General features: G+C 37.5%; 2 protein-coding genes across 2 annotated transcripts in view; one reads left to right on the top strand and one right to left on the bottom strand.

Moving 5' to 3' along the window:
* The window catches only part of LOC124717154, a 76602-nt gene extending 73042 nt beyond the window's left edge, over positions 1-3560 (bottom strand). The window contains exon 1 of the mRNA XM_047243912.1: positions 3482-3560. Coding sequence (XP_047099868.1) covers positions 3482-3489 — 8 coding nt within the window. The 5' untranslated portion in view covers positions 3490-3560. The remainder of the gene's footprint in view (positions 1-3481) is intronic.
* LOC124717155 overlaps positions 791-25901 on the top strand; it is a 62177-nt gene continuing 37066 nt past the window's right edge. Inside the window, exon 1 of the mRNA XM_047243914.1 lies at positions 791-905. The gene's annotated coding sequence lies outside the window, so the exon portion shown is untranslated. The remainder of the gene's footprint in view (positions 906-25901) is intronic.

Below are 25901 nucleotides of genomic sequence, written 5' to 3' on the forward strand. Positions count from 1 at the left end.
GTGAGTATGCAGACACAACCCTCAGACAAAATGTACCACTGCAAACTGGGAAAAAACTTTAGAATAAACTTCCCCACTACATCAAGACAAAAAAGAAATATAAAAATTCAAAATGGTTCTAAAAATACTTTTGCAAGATAAATACTATTTTACTGTAAGTGAATATTGTTGGCATAAATTTAAACTATTTCCCTCTTTCCTTTGTGTGTATAAATCACTTTTGCTGTATAAACTGTACTATTATGTTAGTGTTTTATATTATACTGTTTTATTGTACTGTGTACATGCTTAAAATTATTTATGGTATCGAATTAATTTTACTGTTGAATATCACTTATTTAAAAACGTGTTTTAAGGCACAAAAAGCCATATTCTATGTCAATGATTTAATGAAATGATGCTTAACAATTTTCATTCCGCCAGATTTACTTCATATAAGCTTTGACAGTTTTTGAATTGATTATAATTCTTACTCAAAAGAGTATTACTTTGTTTGTTGTAATGTAGAACTAATGAGAACAGAAATCAATGGATTTCTGGGAATATAGCAGCTACACTGTTATCTACAACTACCATTAAAAGAGTATGCACTTGAGTGTATGTGAAAACTTAGTATATTAAAAAAAGATTTTATCAGTTTTACAGACACACATTTTATCAATTATACAAGCAGACATGTAGTTAAAATGTTGCTGCAGTTCTCAGTTAGAGTGGGGTAACCTACTGTAACACATGGTACAACTTGTTACTATAACAATACAATCCCTCATGCATTACTTTTTGATTCTTGTGTCATATTATGTTGATTCATGAGAGCAGCAAAACTGTTCAAATGAGAGGAGAAAGACATCTAAATTAAAGTATATAAACATGAAATAAACTTTCCATCTGCTTCATCATACAAGGTATGTTTGAAAAATTAATTAGCTACATTTGAAAAAGCTTTATTAACAGCATCTGTACAAAGGGTTGATATTCATGAAAACCCCCTCCATGACCATATACAATTTTTCCCCTGATTCTTACATGCCTGTAATATTTTCACAAATGCTTCAACAAGAATACCCTTACTGCTGTTGTCACAGCCACTTTGATAGCCCAATGCTGTCAAAATTGTGTATTTTGAGCATGTTCTTGAACTTTGGGAGCAAGAAGAAATCTGCTGGAGTAACGATCTTGACTATAGGGTGACCGCAGTACCTTTGCCATTTTATGCTTTGCTGGGAACTCATGGATGGAGAGAGATGTGTGACTGGGCTCAGTATCATGAGGCTGCAATGAGATAGCAGCAGTGTCTTTCCATGCATCAATGACCCTATTCCACAATATTTCCAGAACTCCTATGTAGTATGTAGCATTAAAGGTCTAGCACTGAGGTACAAACTTTTCAAGACCCACACCCTCGGTGTTGAAAAAGACAATTTAAACCTGCTCATACCAATCTTATTCTGCACTACTACAAAAATGATGGATTGCTGCTCACTGTAAAGATGAACCATTGGGTTGCAGACAGGTACAACAGAAAGACTGCCACACAATACAGCTTTCAGCCAAAAACTTCATTACCCAATAAAACACACACACTTTCACAGAAGCAAGCACACCTCACACATGACCACTACCACTGACAGCTCTGATTAGAGCTGTCATAGCTGCCACGGACAGCTCTGACCGCAGCTGTCAGTGGTAGTGGTCATGTGTGAGGTGTGCTTGCTTCTGTGGAAGTGTGTGTGTTTTCTTCAGTTATGAAGGTTTTGGCTGAAAGCTGTATTGTGTAACGGTCCTTTTGTTGTATCTGTTCAAAGCCCATTGGGTCATCTTTACAAGCAGCAATCTATCCTTTTTGTAACACTGCAGAATAAGACTCTGAGAGTGTGGTTCTTGAAGAGTTTGTGTGTTTTCATGCTGAATAAGACTTTGGCTGAAAGCTATAATGTGCAACTCTCTTCCCCTGAGCCTGTCTGCAGCTCCACAGGTCATCTCTACAGTGAGCAGCAGTCCAACCTTTTCCTAACATTGTTAATATTTCAGACTGAAGTTTCCATTGTTTAACCTTATTCTGTTTTGAGGGTGACAGGGAGTGTCATTTGGCACTCTGAACTTCATCTCTGGGTTATACTGAAATGTCCATGTTTCAGCACCAGTAATGTTCCTTCAGCTAACTCATGATAAGCATTCAACTGGTCTTTTGCATTCATAAATAGTTTGGGGACCAGCTTAATGCACATCTTTTGCATGTTTAATTCCTTCAAAATGATATGCGATGCACAATGGTTTTTGGGACACTCAGAGTGTTAGCTAACACTCATTTGAAGGTCAGCATTCAACAACCCACACACATGAGTCACAGTTTCATCAGTTTGACTAGCTGGTGGCCATCCAGAGTGGGGAGTCATCATCCACCCCTTCCTGATGTCCCCCTTAAACTGTTTCATCCACCTTGTAACTTGCACTTATGGAAGACAAGCCTCCTTGTTAAGCAGTTTATGACTTTCTGCAGCTTTTTTGCTAAGTTTTGTGCAGAACTTGACTGTCTAACATTGTTTGAAAGTACTTCCAATACATGGTCTTCAAATAGAAGTGCTCTAAATTAGTGAACCTGACAGCACCAGTGCTTGGAGCAGACTGACCAAGTGTGTAGTGTAAAGCTGAAAGTTCCCCCACCCCCTGCTAACTCAAATGGCCCAAACATAGTGCAATCAGTTGGGGAATGGCAAAAAAATATATTTCATGACCTTTTCGACATTCTCCGTGTAACAGAATTTATTCAATAATTCATGCACCATGTTCTATAAACCCCACATAAGGCAGAGCAATCTTCACAGGTTTTGGATTAACAGAGCCATTGCAGACTACTATTGTAATCTATATTAAGAAACATTTAACAATAATCTAATCTGCGCACACTGATAATCACATTTATTGCTTTAAATACTTGTTAGAAATGGTGTTACTTCAAAAAATTGATCATTGCGCTACTCAGCTGCTGTTTTTAAGTCCTATTTTGTGGTAAACATTTGTGTAGCTCTCCTGATTTTGGTCAACACTGTCAGACTGTATGCTGGAAAAGCTAAAAGTGTGTAATGTGAATGTTAGTATTAACTGAAATTTACAAGAAATGAATGACTAGGACCATATGTGTGAAAATTGCTAGAGTCTTCTAAAAAGGTTTGGTTATGAACTTTACACTATAATCTTATTGCACACTTTTGTTAAACAACTACTTTTATGCCTTATTTAAAGAGCCACTTAAGATTTAGCCATAGAATAATATTGAATGATTGTATGCTAGGAGTACTGTACTCAGGTGAACGCAAAGAGAGAGATTTTTAAGTTCAAAGCAGGCAAAACTGAGCTCCTTTTGTTAACTTATACATTTGATGGCGCCACCCCGGTATGCCTCCCTGCTTTACCATTGGTATGAATATTGATTTATCAGCAGAAAATGTGTGTACTACCAGATATTATAAAAATATCTTACCACTCCATGGATGTAGTTACAGAAGAAACAGATATTGTCCTGCAAGTACACAATCAGCAGTGTACATGTGCAGATAAGACTTTGACACTTTGGCCTGACCTGCACCTTTAGCCTCACTCACATTTCAAGTGTCACAAGCCATAATAGATCAATACAGCAGCTGATGCATATGATATTTGTCAACAGTGTGTCATAAATTCTCCATTAAAAAAAAAAAAAAAAAAAAAAAAAAAAAAAAAAAAAAAAAAAAAAAAAAAAAAAAGGCTCATCAGGCATTACTTCTACAACAAGTCTAAATACTTGCACTGAGGAATGTAAATTCTGTCCAATTTTAATATTTTTATCAGGTAGCTCTTCATTTTGCGAGTACATAGAGAGCTAATAGTGGTCTTTGTGAAGTTAAAGTGCTGTGTTTGAAGTATTAGATAATAATAGCAGCTGTGTAATATAGCACGTGAAGCAATAGCTTTTTTTCAGAGTAGCAAAATGTGTAGTACTAAATTCTATACAAAACCAACTGTTCACTATGGAGTGAATTGAAAATTGGATATGCCAAAGATTCTAAGTGCCGAATCTCACATTTGTCAGGAGATTAAGACAAACAATATATTTCTTTTTGTACATAAATAATTTGTATCCAGAAAATTGAGGAAGTATTCTGATGGCACGGAAAAGAAAAGAATATTTATTCACCTTGCAGTATTGTTCTGTATCCAGAAAATTGAGAAAGTATTCTGATGGCACAGAAAAGAAAAGAATATTTATTCACCTCATTCAATTACCTTTGTCAAAGTTTACATTTGGACCAAGTTTTATACAATAATAAATTACATATACAGAAAACACACAGTAAATAATCAGTTTATTTAAGAAATATAAAGTTTTATCAGCACTTAGGCTAAATAAATTGTATGATGATTAGTGCCTATGAATTCTTCAACTGAGTAGTATTCATGGTATTTGAGCCAAGTTTTAATATTCTCTTATATTTATTTAGTGGTACTGTACAATCTGAGTCTGGTAACTTACTGAAAAATGCTTAAGCAATTATAGTTATTATGGACTATGGACTATAGCAAGTCTTGGGAAGAAAAATCCGAGTAACTGTTTCTGATATTGTGTACATGCACAAAATATCTCTTGTTGATTTTTTTCAGATATTCTCTAGTAAATATTAAACAGTTATATATGTTCAGTCTATGCACTATTATGATGCTGAGAGATTTAGTGTAGTTTCCACAGGTCCCTCTGGGTGTTAATCCTACTACGCATCTGATTGCTTTCTTCTGTTATCGAAAAATATATTTAGTACCTAGTAGTCCAGTCAATGAATGAAAATTAGGGGAAAAAATTGTGTAGTCACAAATTTTTGCACCATGCTAAGGGGGAGAGTCCTGAAAACATTAAATGTTCTGAGTGGTGGGCTGTGAACATTGGAGTTAACGGTCATTTAAAGCTCACTTTTTTATGTTCCTATCAAGTGGCTCAAGAACTATGGCTCCTATTGAAAATGTTCCCTAGAAAAAAATTAAACTATATTAAATTTATACAGAATGGTCCTATTCATTTCTCCTCTAGACCTAGTAGCTTCCATGTTGCAGGGGATGAAAAAACCACAGATAATTTTAAAAAATTAGTCCTTTAAGGGGATAAAATTGGTGTTTATTGTTAAATGAAATGTTTAAGAACAAATATTAAATATGTGTGTCACATCAAAGTGCACTGGAAGTGTATTAAGGAATAAATTGTGTTATGAGGGTGTAACAAGGCAAACTGCCCCTCCGGGAGAGGGGGGAGGGGGGGGGGGGTGCGTGGTGAGGAGGGTCCACAAAGTGTGATAACATAATACAAGCACTAGAAAAGCATAAGGGCAGATTCTACATAAATCACTGTACCCTGTTATACACTGTTGGAGGAAAATTGAGTTTTAGTCATTCTGTATGGCAGTTGTAGTGTTCTTCCAGGAAAGGCAACTTCCCACTAAGCGTGCTGCTTGCTCTTCAGTTAACAGACAGACTATACTTCACCAGCTTTTCCTGTCCAGTTCTCTTATGTGAGTGGACAAAATAACTTGACTGGGCTTGTTTTTATATAATTGAGTTATTCTCAGTATATTAAGTGACCACTTTTTCGCAACTGTTAAGACAGCTTTTATGTAAAATAAATTTCCGTAAACAATGGCCAAGAAGTGTTAAGTCATAAGTGTGATGTCATCAGTGACATGTGTAATGTTGGTGGGAAACTGGTTGGATTGATACCCTATGAATGTGTGGTAAGTGAATCAACTCATTGCAGCCCACTTTGAAATGCCAGCAGTTCCTGCATGGAACCAATTTATGCAGTCTATCAGTAACAGAGTTAATGATGAGAGAAGTACAGTAACTTTCTGATCATTCATCAATTCACTGCCAAGTGACTACAGTGCAGTTATGTAGCTTTACAATGTGCTGTCAATGAAAGACAACAGCAAGAGACCAGCCTTGGCAGCCAGAGACTGTAGTCATGTGTTTATGAGTTGTACGTGTGTGTGTGTGTGTGTGTATGTGTGTGTGTGTGTGTGTGTGTGTGTGTGTGTGTGTGCTTTTCATGAAGGGGTTTCAGGCCAAAAGCTTCTTGTTTGATGGTCTTTTTGTTGTACCTATCTGCACTTCATCATCTCTGTTATGTGGTGGGTAATAGTCTATTGTTTTCATAATTTTGTCATTATTCTATCCTGATTTTTCCATTGTCTAAACAAACAGAATGTAACATATGCAATTGCTGAGCATTGCACTGGATACTCAATGGAGTATGACAAGACAACAATTTTGGCCACAGCAACATCCTTTTGAGACTCCATCATAAAAGAATCAGTGGTAATTCACAGACAGACAATCTTATCAACCGTGACAATGGCTACCAGCTAGATAGTGTGTGGAACCCCGTCATCTCTAAGATCTGCTCCAGACGAAGATGTCAGAGTACTCCAATGGCCTCGGCAATTGACAATGCCGAAGACAGCTGAGTTCAGCAGTTCCACCAGCGAGGGCGCTGCTGGTGGGCAGTGTGGTTTGGCTGTCCATATGATTTTGACACATGCGCAAAATACTCGCTGCACGCTATATATTACAGAATGGAGGGCATCTTTGTCAGTCTTCGATGGCTCACCTGAGGATGGCTGGCAGTTGTCCAGTCAAAATATTGTGGATGGAAGCTAATGACGACTGGCTGCAAGCCCGAAATCTTTTTGAATATTTAGTTCGCCGGGAAAATTTTAAATTTCACAATGTTACTCTTATCATCACAGAAACTACTTATGTAATTTAATGATACACAATCATGATCTGAGGATGGAAATACTATCACATCACATGATTCTTCTGTAGTATTGAAACTGACAAAGATATTGTCAAGACATACTTCATCTCTTGTGGGTCTATTATTGATAAAGTGCAGATTGTACTGTCTAAGAAAATTTTTGAGCTCAGTTACGCTATGTTTGGCTGCTGTTACATCAAAATCTGCATTCAAATCTCCACCTATTACAGTGTCATAATGTAACCATTTTGTCTTTCTAAATACATCTAACAGCATGTCCAGTTTTTCTAAAAATACACTAATGTTACCCTTAGGTGATCTGTATAAGGCTACTATCACTAACTTAAAATTGTCACTAACTATACCAGTGGCTTCAAAATTCAGTTTGTCACACAGCTAGTCTTGATCCAACCTATTGATGGAGTGGCTGAGGGACTGGTTAGTATACATTGCCACACCTCCCCTTTTATGCACTTTTCTATGGTAACCATTTTCTATTTTATAGTTCTTCTAATAATTTCCGGGTATGCAGCCAGATCCCGTCGACATTCTGCCACGATATTTCGGCCCAGAGACATCCAGCCATCATCAGGTGAGTACACAACTACTGAAGAGCCCAGGTGCAGTCGCGGTATTTATGCCGAATCTCGCGCATGTGAAATGTACTGGCATCCTACAGCGCATGCGTCAGGTGTTGACATGCGCAGCATAGCCGAGTTGTACGTGCGGCCCTCGGTGGTGGAAATAAAGGTTCATCTAGTCACTGAGTATTGAATGACACTGTCGATTCCGCTGTGATTGTATAATTTTAATAACAGGATTCCAATTTTTATCCAGCTGAAAGCCGTTGTCACGATTTATAAGATTATTGGCAAGACGTATTTCCACTGATTCCTTGATTACGGAATCCCAAAAACCGGAAACCGGGGATAAAATTTTTGTTACATTGTATTCCATTGAATGTCCCAAAGAAATACAGTGCTCTGCTACTGCCGATTTTGACGGTTGCCGCAGACGGGTGTATCTTTCATGTTCTATACATCGTTCATGGACAGTTCTTGTCGTCTGGCCAATATATGCAGCGCCACATTCACAGGGAATTTTGTAGACGCCTGCCTTCTTCAGTTGTAAATCGTCTTTAACGGATCCAACCAGGGCCCGGTTCTTTGCTGGTGGACGGAAGATAACCTTGATTTTATTTTTCTTCAGTAATCGGCCTATTTTCGACGACACATTCCCGGCGTATGGAAGGAACGCAGTTGATTTAAAGTCATCATCTGCGTCCTCAGTGCGTTGCTTCTTGTTATGATAGTTGTGCATGGCCTTCCTTATTTGGTGAGAAGTGTAGCCATTCTCTTTGAAAACCACACAATGCAGTACCACCAAGACTCTATGGTCTTCCGAAGATACACAAGGATGGTGCCCCACTACGATTAATAGTGAGTAATATTGGTGCTGCGACCTATTCTACAGCAAAATATCTGGCCTCATTACTAAAGCCGTATGTGGGTAAGTGTTTCCACCATATACGGAATTCCGAGGATTTTGTCAGTCGCTTGAAGGAAGTTAAGCTTAGCAGCTCGGATTTATTAGTCAGCTTTGATGTGGTCTCACTTTTTACCAAAGTGCCTTTAATGGAATCATTACATCTTATTGGTAACTTATTCAGTGCAGAAATGACGGCCTTGTTTGAACATATACTCTCCTCAACGTACTTTTTATTCGATGACGAATTCTTTGAACAAACAGACGGCGTCGCCATGGGGAGCCCTTTGTCGCCTGTGGTAGCTGATCTCTTTATGGAGGACTTTGAGGAGAAAGCACTTGAGTCTGCTGTTTTAAAGCCTACGGTCTTCTGGCGGTATGTAGATGATACTTTTGCTGTATGGCCTCATGGCAGACAGGAACTGGAGAAATTCCTTCATCACTTAAACTCATTACATGAGAACATCAAATTTATGATGGAGATTGAAAAAGAGGGCACTTTACCATTTCTAGACGTGCTAATACGCCGTAAAAATGATGGGTCATTAGGACATTCTGTGTACAGGAAAGCGACTCACACAGATCTGTGTCTCCAGGCGTCAAGCTGCCATCACCCAGCACAAACAGCCGGTGTTCTCAGTACCTTAATACATCGAGCGCATATAATATCAGATGATGAAAACCTCCACGCAGAATTAGAACACTTGGAGAAGGTTTTCAAAGAGAATGGCTACACTTCTCACCAAATAAGGAAGGCCATGCACAACTATCATAACAAGAAGCAACGCACTGAGGACGCAGATGATGACTTTAAATCAACTGCGTTCCTTCCATATGCCGGGAATGTGTCGTCGAAAATAGGCCGATTACTGAAGAAAAATAAAATCAAGGTTATCTTCCGTCCACCAGCAAAGAACCGGGCCCTGGTTGGATCCGTTAAAGACGATTTACAACTGAAGAAGGCAGGCGTCTACAAAATTCCCTGTGAATGTGGCGCTGCATATATTGGCCAGACGACAAGAACTGTCCATGAACGACGTATAGAACATGAAAGATACACCCGTCTGCGGCAACCGTCAAAATCGGCAGTAGCAGAGCACTGTATTTCTTTGGGACATTCAATGGAATACAATGTAACAAAAATTTTATCCCCGGTTTCCGGTTTTTGGGATTCCGTAATCAAGGAATCAGTGGAAATACGTCTTGCCAATAATCTTATAAATCGTGACAACGGCTTTCAGCTGGATAAAAATTGGAATCCTGTTATTAAAATTATACAATCACAGCGGAATCGACAGTGTCATTCGATACTCAATGACTAGATGAACCTTTATTTCCACCATCGAGGGCAGCACGTACAACTCGGCTATGCTGCGCATGTCAACACTTGACGCATGCGCTGTAGGATGCCAGTACATTTCACATGCGCGAGATTCGGCATAAATACCGCGACTGCACCTGGGCTCTTCAGTAGTTGTGCACTCACCTGATGATGGCCGGACGTCTCTGGGCAGAATGTCGACGGGATCCGGCTGCATACCCAGAAATTATTAGAAGAAGAAATACGCCGGGAAAATTTCAGAAGTCATAATTTATAGTTATCAAATTTGATAGCTCTAAGTTCACCTCTGTTGCCCAGTGTTCACTTAGAAAAAAAAAAATCAAATTTTTTACAATAGATTCTTTGTCTTTTACTCCCTGAACATTCAGACAGCAAATTTTAAGAACAGAATTGTTATTGTCTTTAGAATGAACAGTTTGGTTAGGAGCTATAATATCTTTTACACTACCTATTTTATGGGCTTCTTCGTCTTGCTGTGTTCCACTAAAAAATCATGTAAATGGGGAGGAGGCACTGTTTTCTGTTTACCCACAACAATGTATACTGCTTCTTCTGCTGTAGTTCTCTTCCTTCCTTTCAGCAGGAATGTAGTTATTGTTGCTGGTGTAACTTCTGCTGTGGTTTGTGGAAGTGCTTCTATAGCTGATACATTTTCTACTACTGCTTCTGATGAAGCCAGTGGTAACATGATGCTGATGTAGGCCTAATTTCTTCTAGAGATATAGCTAGAGATGTTTCTTCCTCATGTGCTGTTGGTGCATTCTCAATTTGTTTTGTCATTGGCAAGTTATTTACTTGATACAGTTGTTACAAATCTAAATAGTTGGGGCTACAAAGTAAATCACAGTGCAGTAATCATGAAGTTTTGGGCAAATCAGCAAGTATTCAACAAATTTCCAACTGGCATTCAAATTATGTCTTCAGAAGTAGGGTTATTAAAAAGAAAAAATTAAATGGTTTCAGAACTGCAGTGTCTTCTAGAGATTAGCATCAAATATATGAAGAATTGACACCAAGTGATACATTCACTTCCAATTTCCAGGCTCTTAATGCCAAATTTGATGAAAATTTTCCACTGAAACCCAAGAGATATCCACTTGCCAAATCAAAATACACACAGAAAACTTTCGAATTAAAGCACTAGTATACCTCTAGATTAGCTAAAATAAAATGCATTGTACAACTGCTAAATCATAATTTGTGTCAAAGCCACTGAAGTAATTGATTTTAAGGACAGATTCTACTGCAGTTATTTATAAGCAAAAAGGATTTACAGAATGAAGAAGAGAAAGGAAGGGAGTAAAGCACCAGATTTATTGAAGAAACCCACAATCCTTGCAAGGCAGCATGGGGTCTTGTTAATGAACATAGGATAAGGCTCACCTATTGCTTTAATTTTTGCAGTCCAGATGAATTTAATGAATATTTTATAAACACTGTGGAAGTACAGTAGGTGAATTTCCTGACTTCAGAACAGATCCTGCAGTTGCTGTGAAATTTGAAAATAAATGGAGCATGATAATGTGGAAGAGATTGTACCCAAAGGCATAATAAAAATAGTAAAAGACTACAAAGATTCAGAGAGCCCTGTACTATATTAAAAACTATAATCTGTAAAATTGCTCAGTCACTGTCAACAGTAATAAATAAATGCTGCCTCCCTGGGGAATTTCCAGACTTCCTGAAAGTAGCATGCACAGTAGCAGTTTAAGAAAAAGGGTAATCCAAGTGAAGTGCCAAGTTGCTGGCCTATATCTATAATACTAGTGCTAGCTAAGGTGATGTAGTCCATAATGAAAGATTATCCATTAAGTTATTTTGAAGGAAATAACTTTTATGGTACACAGCACAGCTTTCGGAAGGGCTGGTCAACTACAACAACAGCACTTGACTTAGTTACAAATATAAGTCATGGTGTTAAAGACAAGGAGTCTACAGCACTGGTACTCTGTAGCCTTGGTAAGTCATTTCATGTATCCCACATAAGACCATTCTCAGCAACCTAAACTCATATGGTATTGGAGGAGCTGTTCTACAAACGCTTGAATCCTACCTAAATAACAGATGGCACATTGTGTCAGTGCAAAAAGCAGAGTCAGGGATCCATAATTGGGCTCCTGTTGTTCTTAACTTTTGTTAGTGACATAGGTTTCTATGGGCACACCTTGCAGTTTGCAGATGATACAACTTTGTTCTCAAAAGGGAACAATGTATTGCAAGCTGTTCAACAAGCAGAAGTCCTATCCACTGAAGTCAAAGCCTGATTCATCATGAACAAGATGCAAATTAATGAAGAGAAAACACAGGGTATGATATGCAATCTAACTGATATTGGAGCACTGGGTGACACAGCAGCTGTTAAGTTTCTGGACTTTTTCATTGATACCAAGTTAACCTGGCAACAACACACTAAACATGTATGTTACGAACTATTGTGAGTCCTGTAGCCTTTGAGGAAACTAAAAAGCGTTATACCACAGTAGTCCCTAACAGTATACTATACAATGTTCCAAAACCACACCTGCTATGGGCTGTTACTGTGGGATCATTCTGCAGGCTGCAAGAATGTGCTTTAATTGCACAAGAAAGCACTGAGGCTCTTTATCTGAAGCAAAGAAACTGACCACTGCAAACCAATTTTTTCCAGATTAGGAGTTTTGACTGGTTTTAGCCAACATATTTTCACTTGCCTTATTCACACAAAGACAAATCGTGAGACATACAGAAGGAGAAATCAAGTTCATCCACACAACACTCACTATAAAGACAGTATAGACAGGCCAAGATGTCAATTAACTAAGATGCAGAACAGCTTCCCAATGGTGGCTCTAAAGTTATTTATTGCTTTACTTAAGGACATTCACTCATTACCAGTTGAATAATTTGGAACTAAAATCTTATGCATACTAAGAGAACAACCTTCATACAGTATATAAGAATACTTCTCTAGTGACAGAACATTGTCTAACTGAGCTGTAACTCAGTGCCAATGAAAACAGCAGCAACTCTGCTATTTTACTGCACTGTGTTCTAATATCAGTTGCCTTATTGTTGTAATGTATGTTGTAATCTAGTTCTTAAATATATGTTTTATAGCAGCCACTTTAGTATCACCCGGTTAGCCATGCAGTCTAACGCACTGCTTTCCGGGCAGGAAGGCATGCTGGTTCCTGGCATGGATTCGCTCAGCAGATTAGTGTTAAGGTCTGGTGTGATGGCCAGGCTGTGGGTGGTTTTTAAGGTGGTTTTCCATCTGACTCATCAAATGCAGGCTGGTTCCCCTTCTTCCACCTCAGTTACACTATATTGGCAATTGGTGCGCAAACACTGTGTCCATGTACACACACACACCACCATTACTCTACCATGCAATCATTTGGGATTACACTCATACGGTGTGAGACATTCTCAGGGGGGGGAGGGGGGGTCAACTGTGGGCTGAACAACACAATAACCCTGGATTCGGTGTGGGGTGGTGGTGGGATGAGTGGACTGCTGCAGCCTATTGTGGAGTTGTGAACCACTGAGAGCTACAATGGGGAGGAATGCTCTCCATTATTCCTAGGTCCTCAGTTCAGTACAATACAATGATAGTTTAAATGTAAATGTAAACACTGTTCGGCCTTTTACATTGGCATGACAACCACCAAGTTATCAGTTAGGATGAATGGGCATAGGCAGAGGCTGTACACTAGCAACACAAAATATCCTGTTGCAGAGCATGCACTATAACATGACAGCCATGACCTTGGTGTCATCTGCATTCTTTCCCCAGACACCAGTTTCTCAGAACTCCACTGGTGGGAACTGGCACCACAACATGTCCTTGGTTCTCACCACCCACCCAGCCTTAATTTATGTCAATATCCTTGGTCTCAGCATTTCTTCAAATTAACAATTCCTTTCTTCACTCTCCTTTTTATTTTTTTACATCTGTCATTTTATTACCTTTTTTTTTTTTTTTTTTGCCACCTCCCACCTTTATCACATAAAATGCACTTAGCTATTAGCTCTTATTAACTCATGTATGATGTTTCAGCAGTAATATCTCTGTCTTGCATATTACCCTACCTTTCTCCATTAAGTTCTTAGGTTTGCAAATCTAGTCCTGTGCAGTCCCTAACAGTCTGTCTTACCTTCACATCCCACAAGTAAGTCTCCCTGAACTGGACTTCTGGGTGACTTTTCCGAACTCTATCTATCTTCCGAAACCTCACCAGTCCTTTCCTTCATCCCTCTTCCTTCCCCTTCAACCCTTCTGCCAGAAGGAGCCACTGACTCCAAAAGCTTGCATATGTAATATTTTTATAAGGGTTTTTTACTGCTGCTGCTTGTTGAGTAGCCCTTTTATCAATCCAATTATATTACAGTTTAAATTGAAATATTTTATTAATTTTATTGTAGTAATATTATTGTAAATTTGGCGCTGTCTGTCCAGCCATGGATGGTGAATGACATAGAACTGGTGATACATTCTTAATATATTCTTGCAAAGAAGTAACTTCATACTGTAAAGAATTACTGCTACACTATTTAGTCATTCATTGATTTCTCAACACCAATTGCTACACATATTATTATCTGACATCCGAATAGTAATAGTGATGTTTATTTTGAAAAACTTCCCATTTTGTTATCTAAAAAACTTAATCTCCATGCATCCATAAAGACTGCACTGTTGAGCTGAGAAAAAGGATAAGATGTTAAAAAATTAGTTCAGATGCATGTAATGAAATGTAAGAGGGATTTCATTATTTTCACTATACTCACTGTGGATAACAAACTGAAATTGTTATTTAAACTTGTAATTAATTTGGGTATAATAAGCAACCAGTCACTTTTTTTGTATTTTGATATGATCTGTTGTACAATTAACTAGTTTTCAAGCCACTGCAGGCTCATCATCAGATGGAGGTGTAACAGTATCATTATCTGGACCACATGCATCTAGATCAGAGCGAGCCACAGTGTGTCAAACTTCACTCTCACAGGGTGTGCAAGCCACTTGCAGGCCAAGGCCTTAGTCCTTCTCAGAAGTACGCAGAACAGTGTAATATTTGTTTACTAATGTGGTGTGGCATTTTCCAATCAGCACAACTCTCTTTAGTTTGGCAGAATCCTGATGTCAGCACTCTTTACCATTTTGTATTTGTTGTGGCATGAAGGTTGTTCACAGTCCCAGTGGCTGTCTGCACAAAAAGAGACAGTCCAGCAATATATTGTTACAAGCCTTTAAAATGAATAGGAAAGACAGAAGAGAGGGATGAGAGTTGTCAATATATACTACACAATTGCATCAGTGGCTTGTACTGCAAATTTCCGATGGAACGACATTAAAATAACATGCAGAAAGAATATAAAGATTTACTTGACATTAAAAGAGCAAAAAATTGCAATGATTGACAGATGGATTCATTGTTCTGTACATCAAGAAGCACTTTGTGCTAAAGTTGCAGCATGGAGCACATGAAGAAATTTATGATGTGAATAGTAAAGTTTCTGCAATTATATGCATTATTCTACTGTCAGTTGCAACAGTTTTTGATGGAACTGAAGAAAGCACATGAAGACATTATATATTACTGCAAAGTACATTGGCTAAGTAAATCGGAAATCTTGGAATGAGTTTTCAATTTAAAACTTGCTATTCTTCAATTTATGAAGGAAAATCGAAATGCCGTGTGACTAGGGCCTCCTGTCGGGTAGTCCATTTGCCTGGTGTAAGTCTTTCGAGTTGACGCTACTCCGGCGACTTGTGTGTCGATGGGGATGAAGGAAAAAGGAGTGCAGGAACAAAAATTAGAACATCTGGAATGGATTTTTTTGCACTGAAGACAACATACAGTTTTTATCTGGTACAAACTGTGAACATAAGGATGGAAGCAGACAATTTCACATATTTTTGCACTCAGGTCACTATATAATTGTGACTTCTTTAGTTTCATAATAAAAAAAGAAGTCTTTCTCACACACCTGCACACACTCACACACACACACACACACACACACACACACACACACACACACACACACACACAAAATATGCTAAATGTAATATTTCATGGTGAATATCACATGTCCACTGTTTTAAATTGTACTCTATGATTACATCTTAAAATGTTCTCAGAAGTGTGCAACCCATACCAAATAAAATTAACAGGGGATACTGAAAATATGTACAAAGAATGAAATCACAAATAGTCATAAATTTGGTAGACCCATAGGAGAGCACCATGGAATATTTGAAAAATTAAACTGGCAGATTCCCAAAGATAGGTGGAGGCCTACTTACAGAGTTTCAAGTACTAGTGTTAAGTGATCCATCTAATAAAATACTAAAACCCCCTTCACATCACTTCCACAGGGACCCCAGATAATTTTAGACTGATTACAGCATCCCCAGATGCACCTAAGCAATCACTCTTTCTGCACATCATAAGTGAATGGAGTGCAGAGAAGCCCTAATACAAAGTTCAATGTGATGTACTATCTGCCAATGACCACTCAACAGTGAATTTCAGATTATGGACGTGAATTCAGATGTAGCACTTTCCCACTGAAGAGCGTCTTCACACAAACTCTCAAAAATTAATGTTTCATGTTTCTGTGACCAGTTGTAACCATAGATCTACATTTTACTTAATATCTATAAATCATTTTAAATCAATTGAGAGATATTTCTTTCATTATTTCCATTGGCTTTTTGCAATATTTATGTCTCCATCTATTTACACTGCTAAGCTGGAATGTTGAACAACAATGTGTGCAACATTAGAGATCAAACACAATAGCTCTCAAATTGGCAACAATAGCTCTTGCAACTGCAGCAACATTTTACTTGTTTGTATTTTAATCTGAATATGACTAACTCAATGCTACACGTATTATGTAGAGTTCATTTAAAACTGTCAGATGTACATTATTATACCTTACTACTGCTATATCAGTGTAACCTCTGATGGCAGGGTAAAGTGGCACACTTAAGTCAGCACAATACAATCTGCTTTAGCATAGGCAGCAGCTTCTTGTCTCACAGCCATAAGCATTTCTTTGTAATATCTGCTCACATGTGCCACAGTGCTGCTGATATAAAGGTGAGGCAGTTGGCAAGATCTCTTCACACTTGCCACTGAATAAGTAGATTTCTCATAGGAGCCCACACAACAGTGCCAGAAATACAGCAAGGTGAGACTTATCACACATGGCTCTGATTTCATTTATTTCTCTATTTATTTAGTCTGATTATATGAAGTACAATGTACTAGATGATGTAGTAGGTTTCCAAGAAAAAATATTTATGTCTATTTTTGCATATACTAAATATTCAAACATTCAGTAGATGAACTATAGTGGTATTGTTAGATATTTTGTAATAAATCTGTCAAATACATTGCTATTTATTATATATTTTATAGTTAGTTAGTTTCATGTTCCACAGATCATTTGTGTGATGAATTGTAATGATGTGGGAGGTTTAAGTTTACATTCACATAGCAAATTAATTTCTGAATATGGCTACATACTGAACATCTAACTGCCAGACATTTTACACCTCTTGGTAAGTGAACAAAAATTTTAGTTGCAGCACTGTGCCCAACTATTTAAACAGATGTCTGCAATATGACTGTGGGTGAGCTCCATATGTTACTCTTACAGCACATTTTTGAGCAATGTAGACTTTCTTTCTTAAAAATTAGTTACTCCTTCATATTTTGTAGCAATTTCCTGAACACTTTGATTTGCATTTACAACATACATGTCTGGCACATGCTTGTCTGTTGATACAACTTCTACATTCATACTCTGAAAACCACTGATGAGTGCATGGCAGAGGGTACTCTACATTGTGTCACAATATTAAGACTTTCTTATTTCATTTACACACAGAGAATGGGAAGAATAGTTCCATAAATACCACTGAGCATGCAATTGTTTTGTGGTCCCTACAGAAGTAACATATCCATAGCTGTTGTATATTCCTGGATTCCTCACTTAATAACAGTTCCTGAAACTTTCTGAGTAGGTTTTCTTGGGATAATTGGGAACTATCTTCAGTCATTTGCCTAGTCAGATTTTTCAGCATCTTCACAATGCTGTCCCACCTATCAAACAAAGCTGTGAATATTGGTGCTTTCCTTCTGTCTCCATGTTTAATATATCCTGTTTCTCCTATTTGCTCAGGGTCCCACACATCTGAGCAATATTTTAAGATGGTTGCACATAAGCTGTCTCCTTCAGAGGCTGTATTTTCCCTGTATACTGCCAATGAAGTGAAATCTACTGTAAGAAATGCAAAACACAAATGCTAACTCTAATGCAATTTATTTACCAACCAGTTTCAGACCAGGATCATGTTCACAGTAGTAAAATATGCAATTATAAAACCAAAATTACACATAATTAATTTTTGAAACCTAATTTACATAATTTAAGCCAAGCCAAGCTGGTGCAAATTACTGCAACTGAAGACATTAAACTGAGCCAGTTCAATGTTTCAGGGATTAGGACCCGCATTTCACAGAGTTATTGCATTCAGAATTCTTCTGCTCTGCTTAAATTATTTATCTTGGATTTCAAGAAATGTATGATATGTAATGTTGGTTTCATAACTGCATATTTTGATACTGTGAACATAGTTCTTGACTGAAAGTGATCAGTAAATAAACAGCATTAAAGTCAGCATCTGTGTTACACATTTCCTACATTATATATATGCTGATACCTGCTGAGAATGTTTTAAATGAAGCCTGCCACCTTTGTGATTGTTCCATTTCATTTCCCTGCAAACTGTTAAATCCCGGTACTTGTATGACTTGACTGATTACAATTGTGACTTATTGATATTGTGGTCATAGGATGTGATTTTTTCTTTTTTTGTGAAGCACACAGTTTTTCTTTTCATTCAAAACAAGTTGCCAGTCTTTGCACTATTTTGAAATATTATCAAGAACTGACTGAATACTTGTGCAGCTTTTTTCAGATAACTCCTCCTCATAGATAATCGCATCACAAAGTATCTGAGGCTTTATTTATTTACTTATTGGTCCTGTGAATCTAGGATTGTACAGAGTATGAAAGATATTAGATAATTTGTTAGTTACTACACATGGTTCTTGTAGTTTTTTCCCACATTAGTTTAGCAGAAGTTAATATTACACAATTTTTTATTATTAAATACACTTTACAAAAACAATCTTAACTGGTTCTGCAGTTTTGTTTTTCTCCCTTACTGTATAGAAGCAGTGCTCCACCAAGTAATCTTCCACTGTTGATTTGAAATTGTTTCCATTCTTCGTTACTGTTTTGTATCTTGGTAATGCATTATATAGTTTGATGCTGGGATAGGGTATACCTTTATGAATGGTACTGTTAAACATGTTGTGCAGAAGCAGTGTACACATTAGTTACATGCTATGCATGGACTGCTGCTGTTTTTCTTTTATAATGGTTGCATTTTCTAATATGTAAAGATATGAAAGTTGTAGCAATTTATTTTTCTTAAACAGCAGCTTGTGTGATGATCTTTGGTCTACCTCTTCCACTAGTCTAATAACCTTCTTCTGTAATCACAATTATCTCCGACTTGCTCCACAATTTCCCCAAAATACTAACTTTAATTCAACATTGAGTGAACATAAACAAAATATATGGTCCTGAGCTCATCTTGTGATATACAGTTTCTTAGTACTCTTATTTTGATACATATTTTGCTCAGTTTTTGTTTATGTCTATCCCATTTCATATTCTTTTGTATACATATACCGAAAAATATTGTATATTCTGTTTTTCTTTCTTTCCTTTTTTTATGGTTTGTCCATTTATTTTTACATGTGGATTAGTTGGCATCCTCTTCTGGGTGGTGGATATGACTAGTGCGAAAGTTTTTTTCATTTTATAATCAAGATGTTCACATAAAAGTATTCAACTACATTCTTTGTGACAACCTTAATGATGTTGTTTTCAAAGGTTTATTTGATAAAAAAAAGAACAGTATTAGACCCAAAATGGAACCTTGGAGAACTCCACAATTGACCATCAATAAATCTGACTGATGGGCACTGACTGCCCCCTGTACATCGTGTGTTATCTCTATGAGCTGTTTTGTCATGGAGGTATGATTTAATCCAGTTATATGCTGCTCCCCTAAACCCCAATGCTGATTGGTGATATCAAATACACTACTGGCCATTAAAATTACTACACCAAGAAGAAATGCAGATGATAAATGGACATTCATTGGACAAATATATTATACTAGAACTGACATGTGATTACATTTTCACACAATTTGGGTGCATAGATCCTGAGAAAAATCAGTACCCAGAACAACCACCTCTGGCAGTAATAACGGCCTTGATACACCTGGGCATTGAGTCAAACAGAGCTTGGATGGCATGTACAGGTACAGCTGCCCATGCAGCTTCAACACAGTACCACAGTTCATCAAGAGTAGTGACTGAGGTATTGTGACGAGCCAGTTGCTTGGCCACCGTTGACCAGACGTTTTCAGTTTGGGAGAGATCCGGAGAATGTGCTGGCCAGGGCAGCAGTTGAACATTTTCTGTATCCAGAAAGGCCCATACAGGACCTGCAACATGTGGTCGTGCATTATACTGCTGAAATGTAGGGTTTTGCAGGAATCGAATGAAGGGTAGAGCCACGGGTCATAACACATCTGAAATGTAATGTCCACTGTTCAAAGTGCCGTCAATGGGAACAAGAGGTGACCGAGACATGTAACCAATGGCACCCCATACCATCACGCTGGGTGATACGCCAGTATGGAAGCTTTGGTCTCTGAGCTGATAGTCCATGCTGCTGCAAATATCGTCGAACTGTTCGTGCAGATGGTTGTTGTCTTACAAACGTCCTCATCTGTTGACTCAGGGATTGAGACATGGCTGCATGATCCGTTGCAGCCATGCAGATAAGATGCCTGTCATCTCGACTGCTAGTGATACGAGGCCGTTGGGACCCAGTACGACATTCCGTATTACCCTCCTGAACCCACCAATTCCATATTCTGCTAACAGTCATTGGATCTTGACCAATGCGAGCAGCAATGTCGCGATACAATAAACCACAATCGCGATAGGCTAGAATCCGACCTTTATCAAAGTCGGAAACATGATGGTACGCATTTATCCTCCTTACACGAGGCTTCACAACAACGTTTCACCAGGCAACACCAGTCAACTGCTGTTTGTGTATGAGAAATCAGTTGGAAACTTTCGTCATGTCAGCACATTGTAGGTGTCGCCACCGGCGCCATCCTTGTGTGAATACTCTGAAAAGCTAATCATTTGCATATCACAGCATCTTCTTCCTGTTGTTTAAATTTTGTGTCTGTAGCATGTCATCTTCATGATGTAGCAATTTTAATGGCCAGTAGTGTACTTTTGATAAGTCTATTAATGTCATTTGCCATGTCATGATATACAGTGAGAATAGGAAGTGTCCCACATACTCCTCTGAGGCATGCCTGATGATGTTTCCACTTCTTTCAATGACTGCATGATCTGTTGCAGCCATGCAGATAAGGTGCCTGTCATCTCAACTGCTAGTGATATGAGGCCATTGGGATCCAGCACGACATTCCGTATTCCTATCAAGTAATCCTCAATCCAGTCACAAAGTTTGGTTGATATCCCACATAATTACACTTTTGTAAATAATTGTTTGTGTAGTATCAAGCCATATGTTTTTGGAAGTTGGGGAATACTGAATCCATCTGACCAGCTTCATACATGGCTTTCCTGGTGTCATGAGAGAAAAGTGAAAGGTTATAACTACAAACCAGAACTGAGGTCTTTGGATAACTAATACATGCCAGAGTGGCAGGTGAGAGTGATATCTATTTGCATGCTTGACAATTTCATGTAGTCGTCTCTCTTGAACTTTACTTCTGGTCTCTGAAAATAATTTTTTTGTAAGATTAAGGGCTGATTATAAGAATCTGTTGACCATAGATTGATATGTAAAATAAGGGAAAGGAAGCACTCACTACATCAGACTGATGTGTGGAGAGCAGAAATATATGAAAGGAAACCCTGTTTATGGTAGCTTTTGAGTTTTTGCTCTTTTTCTGGTAAAGGTACACTCATTCACACACACAGACACCTAAATTTGCACTCCTCTGTGGCCACAGTGGTGTGGTCTCACTGTGGCCATGGGAGTGAGTGTTTGGGTGTCCATGTGCTGTGTATGTAAAGTGTGCTATAAAATAATGTCTACTATAGAAAGAACAAGAGCTTTAAAGCAAGTATGAATATAGTGTTTTCTGTTACATGATTCTATGCTCTATACACCAGTCCAGAGCTTTAAAGCAAGTATGAATATAGTGTTTTCTGTTACATGATTCTATGCTCTATACACCAGTCCATTATATATGGGTGGTTGCCTTTTACTTATTTTAGGTATTGTTCCATCCAGAAATTTCCATTATTGTTCCACTTTGATCTTAGATTAACATAGAAAATAACCTCATATCAAGAATTCTGTGTTGTATAAAAATTAATCTCAGACTTGGACTTCAGTCCTCTTTGACTGGTGAAATTTCAGAGATCAGTCAAGCTCAAAAGTAATCATCAGTTTACAACCTCACAAAATTACATAACACTTTTATTTTATGCAAGTATGAGTTAAAAAGAAGTAACAGGAAATAATAAAGAATTTGTTCTCAACATAAAAATATTAAGTAAATATGTGAATACACCAACCTCACACTGCTGAAGCTCAAAAAAAATTTTTTTTGTTCAAGTCTGTATGGTTAGGGTATGGAAATTACTGCCTATATAAATAAGAACTGCAGGTAATAACTGGTCTCATAACAATTCTTGAATATGATTCGTAACTAATAAAATTAGTTTAAGACACTTACAGCCACTTAATGACAGACTAAGGAAGGGAAATTTGAAAAATAATAGACAATACTGACTGACCACCGCTTGTAAAAATGCTCCCTAGGGTTGAATAGTAACAGGAGCACTTTAAGTATTCAGTTTTTAACTACAGAGCAGCTGCTTAAACTACTGTGGCAACTGCAATCATGTTGCTGGACAAAAATAGTAGTATGAATATGTAAGCCAATAAGTAATCATCTATTCTGGTGGTAAGATATTCAACAGGTTCTCATCTAACATAAAACAAGAAATTGAGAATACCCAACATGTCAGAAGAAAATTGGAAATAAACGTCGTTAGCTGCTCATTCCACAACTTATGTGAATATTTAGATTCATTACAGAGAAGTCTGCCCCGTAGTTGAGCAGTCAGTGTAGGTGATTGCCATGAGGAGGACCCAGGTTTGATTCTGAGTACTGTCAAGGATTTTTCCTTAGTGGAGGGACCAGTACAGCAAGTATTCAGCTCTGTAATGACAATTGACAAGCTACTTGACTTAGTGATAGAGGCTCCATTATGTGAAAAGTCTACAAAATGGCTGGGAGAGTGGTGTGCTCACCACGTGCCCCTCCATACCACAACTGTATGATGTTTCAAGGTAGAGGATGACACATTGGTAGGTAGATATCCTACGGGCTTTCATGGCCTGGATGAGGAGCTCATATTTATACTGCTGCTTACCATAAAAAGACAATACAAGTTGCAGATAGGCACAACTAAACAATTAAAAGACACTCACATATAGCTTTTGGCCATAACTTTCATCAGTAAAAACACACACACACACACACACACACACATCCATGAATCCAAACCACACTGGGTATAAACCAGCAAAGTTCAATCACATGTAATGAGTAATTCACACACACTCACACACACACACACACACACACACACACACACACACACACACACACACACACACACACACATCCATGAATCCAAACCACACTGGGTATAAACCAGCAAAGTTCAATCACATGTAATGAGTAATTATAAGAAGCATCTAACTTTAATCAATAGTTGTACACTCTCCTTGAGTACACACACAAAGTTGCGATGACCAGGGGTACCCAAAGCAGAGTTAAGCATGAGCTCACCCACACTCAAGTTCCAGTCAGATACAATATGCAGTACTCAGGATAAATACAGGTAAACAGAGTCATAAATATCATTGATTGACGACATAATTGAGTACCTTGAAGACCAAAATCAGTGTATGAAAGCAGACATGTATACATCTTGTTATATTGTCTATAGTAGTAAATGTCTTCCACACTATTTGCTAATTGTCCATTCAAACTAACCTACATACATAAAGACCTAGAAGATTCATTTAAAATTGAATAAAAACATACTGATTTAAAGTTATATAATGTGTTGGGAAGTCAATCCCCCTACTTGAAAAAAAAAATCATTTATGTGAAATAACACTGTCTTTGGCAGTCTTGGCTAACAAGTTATAAATCTCAGTCACAACAGTGATGTAATTGGCAGATGCTTGAGTACATTACCCAGCACCTATGATCTCTTGGAAGTTGACTGGTCCAGCAGGGTACAGCCATACAGCAGTGTGGGGGTGGGTCTGCCCACATCTTTCAGTTTCCTCCCTAGAGTTCTAATCACATGCTGGAACAGATAGGTAATTCATGATAGCATTCACATCAAATCCTGAAACATCATTTTGTGTACTATAAATGCTGTTAAACACCTTCTTTGGATCACATGGCATATGCTCTCCCTATTTATATCCCAAAAGCAATTATGTAGGATTTACATCGGATAAGATTTTAAAGCATTCACATATGAGGCATTAATAAACAGAGTTAAATGCAATGAAAAAAAATGAACTAACAAGGTGATTCACACAGATATACTAAGATACTATTTCTAATTTTTGCAGTACAAATTATGAACATTGTCCCATTTCAAAATTGTAAAAGGATCTACTCATTTAGTCCCATGGTATATATGTATGAAATTCTAAAGCACAAATCTATTATAAAACATAATTATATAGTGTATCATAGATTGTAACTCAGTCAGTAGATAAGACAAAACTTTAGAAACCACATCATCTTACATACTACATTCCTGACAAACAAAACACAATTATGTAGTTGCATAAAGCTGCAAATAGATTTAAACTCAGTCAGTAGATAAGACAGAACTGCAAGAGTTATATCATCCCACATACTAAATTCATGACAAACAAAACACAACTATATAGTCTAATGAATCTACAAATGTAGTGTATATTTTCTTGTAGACTAGGGGCCATTATGCATCCAGGTTCATATGTCTTGTCCTCTATACTAAAACTTAACAGTACTTGACATTTTACATACTTGCTTTGCTTACCAGTTGCTCCTCCTATCCTTACACATGCAACAGGCATTTCCACAAAATTCTTACTATACTGGATCTTGTCTCTAAATTGTTCAGATATACCACAAATCAAGCTACCTGCATCAGTCAAACAGTTCCCTTCCCACTGACCAATCTTAATCTTAATGTAAAGACACCCAAAATCTGAATTACCATCTCTGTTATTAGACACTTCATGTAAAAGATCACTTTCAATTTCATTGAATGCTACATCCACAATGACTTTACAGGGTTTTATCCACTTTACTGGTATCATGCCATTACTTTGGTTACTCATGTTGTCAGGTAAAGATTGAACACAATGAATGGATTCCATAGAACAACTAACATCACTTATTACAGAACGAACCCAAAACATATTACTGCCAAAATTACACTTCCGAATAGATCATCTTTCACTTCATTCCACCAATATGGATACAAATTTTGACTAAGCACAGCTAACTTATTACAGAATGCACATTTATCTATGTTATCATCAATATGGTTCCAAATAAACTTCAAGAAGTTTTCACCTTTATTCTGTAGGCTTACAGATAACTCATCTTTACTGTCTGGATCATTACTCTGCATGACATTAATGAAAAACTACATTGACTAGATTGGTACTCCATGACTCTCACTTACGTCATCACATACATCACAAACCTTATCTGTATTATCAACATCCTTCACAAATAACTATGAAAATTTATTATTCTTAAACTCTACAAATACCTGATGCTCATTATCCTCGTCATATTCTCTCAAAAGTACTTCACCAATAACATCATTACTAACACAAGTCTCATCTCCATCATAGTCACATGCCTCACCTTAAGCTACTAGTCTCAGACTTACCAACCTCAGTTATTTCACAGCTCTCATTCACATCTACATCAAAAATACCACCTCATTCAGATCCCATACAGTCATCATCTGATTTACATACATCAATAATACTGTTTTCTGATCAAGAGAAGGGATCATTAATACATACTACATCAAAATTCTTATTACTCTC

Source organism: Schistocerca piceifrons, chromosome 9, assembly GCF_021461385.2.
Source record: "Schistocerca piceifrons isolate TAMUIC-IGC-003096 chromosome 9, iqSchPice1.1, whole genome shotgun sequence".
Taxonomy (NCBI): domain Eukaryota; kingdom Metazoa; phylum Arthropoda; class Insecta; order Orthoptera; family Acrididae; genus Schistocerca; species Schistocerca piceifrons.